General features: G+C 30.1%; 1 protein-coding gene across 1 annotated transcript; it reads right to left on the bottom strand.

Annotated features, from left to right (window-relative positions):
• Positions 1-3,711: 3,711 nt before the first annotated feature.
• On the bottom strand, positions 3,712-6,560 carry HELRODRAFT_109739 (hypothetical protein; the record flags this gene model as incomplete). The annotated part of the gene is made up of 5 exons (XM_009014396.1): positions 3,712-5,018; positions 5,100-5,246; positions 5,364-5,468; positions 5,657-5,772; positions 6,425-6,560. 5 exons carry the CDS (start codon positions 6,558-6,560, stop codon positions 4,869-4,871), a joined length of 654 nt encoding a protein of 217 aa, XP_009012644.1. The 3' UTR covers positions 3,712-4,868.
• Positions 6,561-9,328: the final 2,768 nt, after the last annotated feature.

The following is a 9,328-nucleotide window of genomic DNA, read 5'->3' as shown; positions in this document are numbered from 1 at the left end:
ATATTTATCTAACATATTTAGTTAACGTCATTCAACATTTAAAAAACTAACACCATACGTGTTACTTATGATCAGTATTTTTCATTAAATACATCTCCGTGCCGGAATTGCCGTGCCTACATACAATAACATCAAATTATTCCTGCCATTGTGGATATTATGCATAAAAAATAAGCGGGAACATCTCTCTCTCTCTTTCTCTCTCTCTCTCTTAGTCAATATCTCTCTTATTCGTTTTCTCAGTTGAACTCGTTTTCCCCTGATCTTTCTATTTACGTTTTCTCTCGCTAGCACTTTCTCTCTCTCTCTCTCTCTCTCTTTAAATTCTTTTTTCTTTTTTTTCATTTACGTTCTCTCTCTCTTGTTTTTTCTTTCTCTCTCGTTTTAATTTTTTTCTTATTTTCTTTATTTATTATACCATCTCTCATCATTTCACATCTAGCTTCTGGAACGGAACGAGAGAGGCAGCAAGACATAGACATAAGCAGTAGACACGTACATACAATGGCAAGCACGAATCAGCCTGCACTGCAGTAGTAGTCAGATAACAACAGCGAACAACAAAGCACCGGCTTAACAATAGAACAATGCTAGTGCGTGTTACCATTTCAATAATTTAGGTTGGATTGATTGTGTTAGTCTGTGTTGGTAGCGGTTTTTTAAAATTTTATTTTATTTTTATGAGTTAGTTTTAACAATTTTTGCATCAGTTAATCAAACCAAAGTAGATGAAAATAAGATCACTTTTGTTAATTAATTAAAATAAATAGTTAAATATATGTAGTTAAAACCTAAAAACCTAATAGCATTTATGCAAACTATTATATTGTAGACAGTGTCTCCAAAGTAGGCATCTTCAGTTACGTTATTCGAAATAGCCATCTTTCTTAGTTCTCTTAACTTTTCTTAGCTTACATATGTCACACAATGAGCATACTGGGCGGTGATAATTAATTTTGTTAGATGGCGTGATGAAGAAAATCAGAAATGCGACACTGCGACGAAATTGTTGTAGGATGGAAACTGAAAATGCAACACGCGCTAGAACAGGGGAGAGAGAGATATATTTCAGAAAAATAATTTTAACACCAAAAGGCAATGTCGAATTATGTATGCGTGTATAGTATACATATTTATTTATGTGTTGTACGTGTACTGTGTGTATGTGTGTATAAATTTACGTAAAACCAAGCACATCAATTTAATATATGTAGTACATCCACATATATATACGCACACATGCACACGCAAATACATACAAATATAAAAACCTTCATATATTTATAACAATTCATAGACATATATATCGACATTAGTTGTCGATTAGGTCTCTACAGATATGTGTGTACAATGTACATCCGTCCACATCTGTTGTACGCTCCACTCATGCAGGTGTGTGTGATTTGTGCATCTTTCTGAGCGCTCGTCCTATATTATCACCGTACGCAAACGTTATGTGCGTGGGCACGCTGCATACCGCGTTGTATGAAACTGTAAATACAAACGCACGTGAATGTGCGTATGTGTGTGTGTGTGTGTGTGTGTGCGAGTTTGTACATGTGTGCGTGAACCTGTCAAGTTTTGATTGTTAGCAATTTACTTCAAATAACTTAGCAACAGTGAGTTGTTAATTATTTCGATATCCACAAAGAGCAATGTCTCATTGATTGATTGGCTCATCAAATCGTTTACTGATTGATTGGTTGGTTGATTGGTTTATTGATTGATTGATTGGTTGGCTTATTGATTGAACTGGTAACTCTCTGAATGATGTATGGAAGGAATGATTGTTTAACTCTCTAGTTTGTGAGATAATAATGTATTAGAAGGCACGATATAAATGAGATACCTTCATTGTTCACATACAAACACAATGGTCATTCTCATAAATTTTTAAGATCAGTCTAACGATAAAGTACATAAATATAAATATTAAACAATGACGATTTTAGCACGGGAAGTTTTATATTTTAAAATACAAATTTTAAAAAGATAAAAAAACATATTCACACAAACATAAAACAATGTAAATGCAAGTATGTGTGCGTGTGTGTGCGCGCGTGTGAGTGCGCGCGTGTGTTGCACTCGGTAACTGTCGTGTCTATTTACGGAGACTACTAATCCACGAAAGGGAGAAGTGACTTCATTGATTTTTCACATCGGCACACCCACATACACTCTAGTTCGCTCATTCACTCATTCATTTCTTCATTCATTTATTTAAAAACTCGCTCACTCACTCATTCACTCACTCAATTACCCGTTTTTTTTACAATTCTTTTCCAAAAATGAACCAAACTCTGTCCATACGCATACGCACTCAACAAAAAATTTTCAATTCATATTTCATAGTTCCTATATAAGATTAGTATAATGTTTATGATATCATACTTTTATAGAGAAAAAACCATTTTTAAAATTTGAACAACCAACAAAAACATACAAAAATCAACAGAATAAAATTAATAAATCCCACAACATTAGAAAAATATAACAAATAAAGGCTGATTAGCAATAAAAAAAACAATGCAATGAAAAGTTTTGAGACTGGAGATGTGTACTTAATAAAAAGTGATAATGAAGTTTCATAATGGAGAGCGGAAATTGCGTCATCATATTCACCAATTTTCTCTTTCCCTTTCCCCTTCCTCTCTCTCTCTCTCTCTCTCTCTATATATATATATATATATATATATATATGTGTGTGTGTGTGTGTGTGTATACATTGGAATAAGATTTTGGGATAGATATGTTCTGTTGAATATTACCCCACATTTGAATATTCAATATTCAAATGGGTTATATATATCCCATGTATGTATATATATATATATATATATATATATATATATAAGAACAAAGAATATATATATGTATATATAATATATATAACTTTGAATATGGTCGGCGAGTTAGCTTTGGTGGTATGAATGTCATGCCAACTGTTGTTCGCTCACCGAGTTCGAATCCCGCGTGATACCATGTCGCATATGATTTATTTGCATGCTCATGCTTAGTTTACGTGTTCGTCAGAACTGCATAAATCAAAAATACAAAATAATAATAATTATAACAATTGATATAATTATAGCTAAAACAACTGAACAGCCATAAATACCACAAACTTGAATACGAAAACTTGATTGATATTTTATGTGATAAATACAACGGTACATCATCACATTCATGTTTCAATGGTGATATTATCTGCTCAGACAAGTTCGCCACACAGGAATATAAAATAAAGGAATGTTAGATAACATATTTGCACATTCAAACGAATGTTCATTCACTAGAAAACACGCGCAAGCAACATGCACCCATTATTTTATGCAGATGAAACACTAACACAATATCACAACTGATTACAGCTATTAGAGGCGGCATATAGGCGAAAATATACAGCATACGAATAGATGAATGTGTAGTTGTGTATACATAACATACATCTACATACAGGCTCATATACGTACATTCATAAATACGTGCTTCCACATTCCTTCCGTCTGACTCGTGTTTGTACTTTTGTTATTTTAGCATCTGATATGTTTCTATAGATGCGAGGTCCTCGGACTTGCGAATCCAAACAGTGCAAATAGTGCAGACACAATTACGTTATTTTGGAACGAATTACACTGCGTTTCTTACTTGTTGCAGCTTCTCACATTTTGTTCAATCAAATTCGACGTAAGATCATAACATAACGTGAAATAAAATTTTAAATAAATATTTATGACTTTTTAAGATGGTTCTTTAAAATTATTACAAAAAACGAATTATAATAAACAAAATCATCACAAACATAGATAAACACTCATAATCTGGTGTGAAACATAAACACATCCATCTCAGACATACACACTTGCGTAAAATACACAGTGCAATTCCGCGAACACGCGCATTGCGCACAGATAGAGCAGAAATACCAGCGAAAATATGTGCGGTGACCCGATGTCTTGACAAGCAATCAATATCTCCAGTCTAACGCGCCAAACCCATTCAATTATCTCCAGATATTCTTATATAATATAATATATTAACCTTGCCTTTCTTAAACAAAATGATATTTCAGTAGCCGACAGATGCCATATTTACAGATTGCACAAATCAATTATAACGCTACTAGCGAAAAATTCAACTCTTCATATAATTTATGCACGCGAACCAACATATTCAGATATCGTCGAACAGATAAAATATGTTGAACCGGCATTCGCGAGGTCGGTCAACATTCTCAAAAACAATATATTGGGAAAAATCTTTTCAAAAGAAAAATATCATACCCACTAACTTTCAAATAGTAGACTCATCCAGATGAAACTACAAATGCGAACACGAGTCAAATTTTTTCGATTCAAAGCATTCAAACTTGGTTGAAGTTTAAAAATTTATGTAACGATTAAGAGCAATCCGTTCCGTGGCGTTTTAAAAAGTTTAACAATACAGACGTTGAAAACAGAAATTGAAAACAAATAACGAGTTCTACAAGCCTAGCTCTTTAAAATTGAAATAGACAAATCAACCAACAATTTGTTAATATTTAACCCAAGTTTCAAGATAATTAATGAAACATGGGTTCCATCAACAAGGACAGCAAGGTCGGTTCCTTTTAATATAAATTTACAAAAATGAATCAACTACAATTTTGTTAAATAGCAGATAGACAGTAGAGGAATGCGCTGTGCACACGAGCAAGTAATAATTGCGAAACGATTTTAAATTAAATTCGTTTGATGAATAAATAAAACACTAAATCACCTGGCCTGGCATAAAACAATTACATTGAAAATATTAATCTAAGAGCAACGCCATTTTTAATTTTAAATAAATTAATATAACAACCATATTCACGTTCAACGCCATTTTAATTAAACCAATTTCTTTGCTTCAAAAAATCCTTTCAGATGTTTCAACTGCCACAAGCTGGCGATGATGAGGAGGGCAGTCTGCCCAATGGCCCACCAAAGAACCTGTTGACTGGTACTCTCACTTGTCTGTCTGAATCTTTCTTCTCTAACCTGACGAAGATTCATCATTGTAAATTTAATTTAACCTAAATGAATTTTAGATATAACTAAATAAGGTTAATAAAAATTAACCCTCTGATAAGATTGTTCTTTAGAAATCTGCTCAACTTTCTCAACAAGCTGTAGAACCCTGAGTTGCAATTCATTCAATTTTTCTTTCTTAGCTACCTCCTTGTAATCTGTAGCTGCTTCACCAACACTTATCGACAAGAACACTTTCTAAAATTTATAAAGAGTTAAAAATTCAATAAATAGACGATTTGATAGAATAAACATTAGATAGTTGAATTAATAAAAGAATTTAATATATAGTTAAAAGAAACAGTCAAGCCAGACCAGTTTAGCCCCTCCGAACCAAGCAGTAGAGTTGGAGTGCAAGCATATGATATGCTCACCAGGAGAGTGGGAATTAAATGAAAACTTGCCCTCTGTAGAATAGGTCTGCAGAACATCATTAGTAAAATAACATCAATTTAAAACAACTAATTTAACAAATGGAAGCGTATGTTTTACCTAAAAAATGAAAGAGTGGAAAAATATTGAATTTTACAACAAATTAATGATTTAATGAAACAAATTGTTTTAAATGTTTAAACATTTTATTGTATTGTTGTGTACTCAGTACAAACCCTAGACATAATTGGTCTGTCTTCAGGATCGAGTACTTCTACATGCATACCTAACCCTGGTATTGTTGGTATGTACCTGTTCTGAATTTTATCATATATCTCCACTTTGTACTTTCCTTAAAAATTTTAAAAGTTAATTTTTATTTTATACTTGATGTAAATTGTAAATAAAAAAATCAATACAATTTTATTTAAAAATCATTAAATTCCTTCCTTTTTGTCATAAATTCATTCAAGTATTTAGTTTAGTTAGCTTCTAAACAACTGAAATTTTTATTTAATAACAGCAGTATAATAAAATTAAATATTAATTTAATAATACTAATATTTAATAAATACTAAAGAACTAGTTATAATGAAACTTTTAATCAAGTTTATTTTATATATAGTTTACCAAAAACAAAATTGAATTGGAGAGTGTATTTAGTTTTATTTTTAAGCAAATAATGAATTATGGCAAAAATCAGAGTTGCCCAAGAGAAAAGTCATACAATAAAAATAAAATAAGCTCAACATTCTTAAAACCAACTTTTTAGGTTTAGTTAGTACTTTAAAAATGTAAGTAAACTCAGATGGAAAACTATCTATAAATTGAAATTAATCAGAGAGCATTTTAAAGCATTCAATTTAAATCAATAATGAATTAGTAATTAATAAATAATAAAATAAATGTAAATTAAAATAGGCAGGCCTGGAAACAGGAAAGGAGAGCATAGCATATTTATTACTTTTAATTTCAGGTGTACAATAGAAATAAAGCATAATTACCAACAACGATGGTATCGTCTGCTAAATCTTCGGAAAAACATTTTTTTTCAGTTTCCGAAATGTAAAAATATAAACCTTCGCACGTTAAGGCGATTATAGATAAAATAAAAAATATTAGCGAAACTCCGGTCGGCATGTTTTTCGAATTCAGAGATGGCTGATAAGGATCGGTATGTTGACGAGTTTAACCGACATATATCTATATTATAGTTTATTTTAGTCATTATATGAGAATATACGTAGATCGAATTTTATTCAGAAAGGACATTAATTACACACGTAAGCTAATAATTAAATTTGTGATAAATGACTAAAAACTGGAATATTAAGCAATTATAATGTAGCCAGACCTACAGTAATTGCCAAGCAATAATATATCGTAATAACAATCAAAATACGAAATAATTACATTTAATGATATATGACCAGAATAAATTTATTTAAATTTACATCTAAATAAATTTTGAAAAATTGTAAACTATTATTTTATTCTTAATAAGCGCTAAAACAGTTGCTCATATCGATACGGTTCAGTTTAACACAGCACATATCCATTCCCTTGTATACGTCGTGTTTTCAGGTTAAAATAACCAAAAACCGTTAATAAATACACATTTTGATACATTGCTTACTTGATAAATTTATTCCCTATAAAAATCTGTAATCATGGATGTAATATCAGATATATATATATATATATATATATATATATATATATATATATATATATATATATATCCACCGACGATTCAGCATTAACAAGTTTTATGGTTGATTTTCTAATATTTTGAACTAGTTCTTTACAATTAAGTCTATTCAAAATGTTGAAATCCATTTTATAATCGTTTATGATTTTAATTGTTAAAATTAATCAAGCAAGATCCCATTTTTATAATCGTTTATTTATTTATTTATTTTTTTTTTTATATTATTATTAAAGTTATGCATATAGATCTATTTCGACGTAAAGTCATCATCAGTGCAATATATATTTTAAATAAATTCTATTAATAGTTAATTAGTTGTATTTTTTAATAAATTAAAATAAAATAAAAGTAACGAAATAAAAACGCAAAGGTTCATTGAAATTAGTAAACAAAATATTTGAAATTATACGATTGTTCATGCTACGTGGCCGTTGTCAAGATGGCAACCAACAATGTCACAAATTTGAAGCGCGAAATTAATTAGAATATCGTTTCTATTATTATTATTATTATTATTAATATTATTAATTATTATTTTTATTATTATTATCATTATTATTATTATTATTGTTATTATTTTTTGAACAACTGAATAGAACTTGGTCTTCTTCCTAATATATATATATATATACAATATTTAAAAACAATATTTAATTCCTCCATGAACATTCAAGTACAGTCTAACAACATTCTACCTTCAAATAGACTACTAAATAAAAACAACAATCATTATAATTATAACAACAACAATTACGACAACAGCAATAATTATAACAATGTTATCACCAAAGTTCAGCAATTGCACATTCAGTCGACGATTTGGGAATAAAGCCATATTGTTGTTTATTGATTATATTAAATTGTAAAATAAATTTCCACAGTCTATTGAACATTAGCGTTTCAAAGATCTTTGAAAAAATGGGAAGTATCGATATTGGGCGATAATTTTCATAAAGTTTAGGATCGCCATTCTTGAAAACAGGTAGAACCTTTGCAATTTTCATGCGGCTAGGAAATTTACCTATGTTGATAGAATAATTAAATAGCATAGATAATGGCCCAGCTATATATTTTATAGTCTCTTTTACTAAATTGGAGGACAGAAAATCACAATCATAAGTATTACTAATTTTTAGTTTTTGGACAACTGCAACCACTTCATCAGGAGATGCTTCTTCTACATAAAAAGAGTTAATTTGGTTTTGCATGACATCAAGGTTAGTAACATTTGAAGTATTTTTGAAATTATTATTTAATATTGTGCCTTGTTGAATGAAAAAACTGTTGATACCGTTAACTATATTTAATTTACAGTTCATATCTGAAACATCCTGAAAAAGATTGGTGTTACCTTTATTTGTTCCTAATATTTCATTCATAATTTTCCATTTCTCTCTGGTATTGGTACATTTTTCAAATTTATTTGAATAAAACTTTTTTATTGCAATTCTTTTCAATTTAATAAAATCATTTCTGGATCTAGCATACAAAGTTTTATTGCATGACGTTGGGTTTTGAAGGTAATTGAGGTAGAGTTTATTTTTATCCATATAACTATTGTAGAGATTGATGTTCATCCAAGTTTTTCTAAAACGATTTTTCGTGCATATAACAGGACAATTGAAATTTATAACATCCATGTATTTCGTGAAGAAACCATCGTATACAGAATCAAGATCAACTCCATACTGAGGTTCCCATTTAATTACAGCTTAATTCTCATTAACTAGGGCAATTTTGTGGGGGTCGATTAGCCTAGTTTTTAAGCAATTGCGTTTAAAATTGAAAGAAATAGATGTAAACTTATCAGGTAAGCCAAGGAAGATTGGAAGGTGATCAGAGATATCTACCAGTAGTATACCCTTTGTAAAGACATTGCTTTTATAATTTGTAAAAATATTATCAATGATGGATGAGGTTGAGTCAGTGATTCTGGTAGATTGATTTATGATAGGGTATAGATCAAAACCAGCCAGAATGTCTAAAAACGTCTGAGAAGCATTATTGTTAACAGCCAAGTTAATATTGAAATCTCCTATTATATAACATTCAGTTTTAAAATTAGTAGAAAGAAGGTTATTTAAAAATTCCTGCAATCTATTAAAAAAGTCGTCTAACTTACCACTAGGCGGGCGATAAATGCATATGTAATAACAGGGTTTGGAATTGCAAACTAATTTGATACCACTCCATTCAT

Source organism: Helobdella robusta (assembly GCF_000326865.2).
Source record: "Helobdella robusta unplaced genomic scaffold HELROscaffold_13, whole genome shotgun sequence".
In the NCBI taxonomy this organism is placed as follows: domain Eukaryota; kingdom Metazoa; phylum Annelida; class Clitellata; order Rhynchobdellida; family Glossiphoniidae; genus Helobdella; species Helobdella robusta.
Note: the sequence above shows the minus strand (reverse complement) of the source record. Positions and strands in the feature narration are given on the sequence as shown.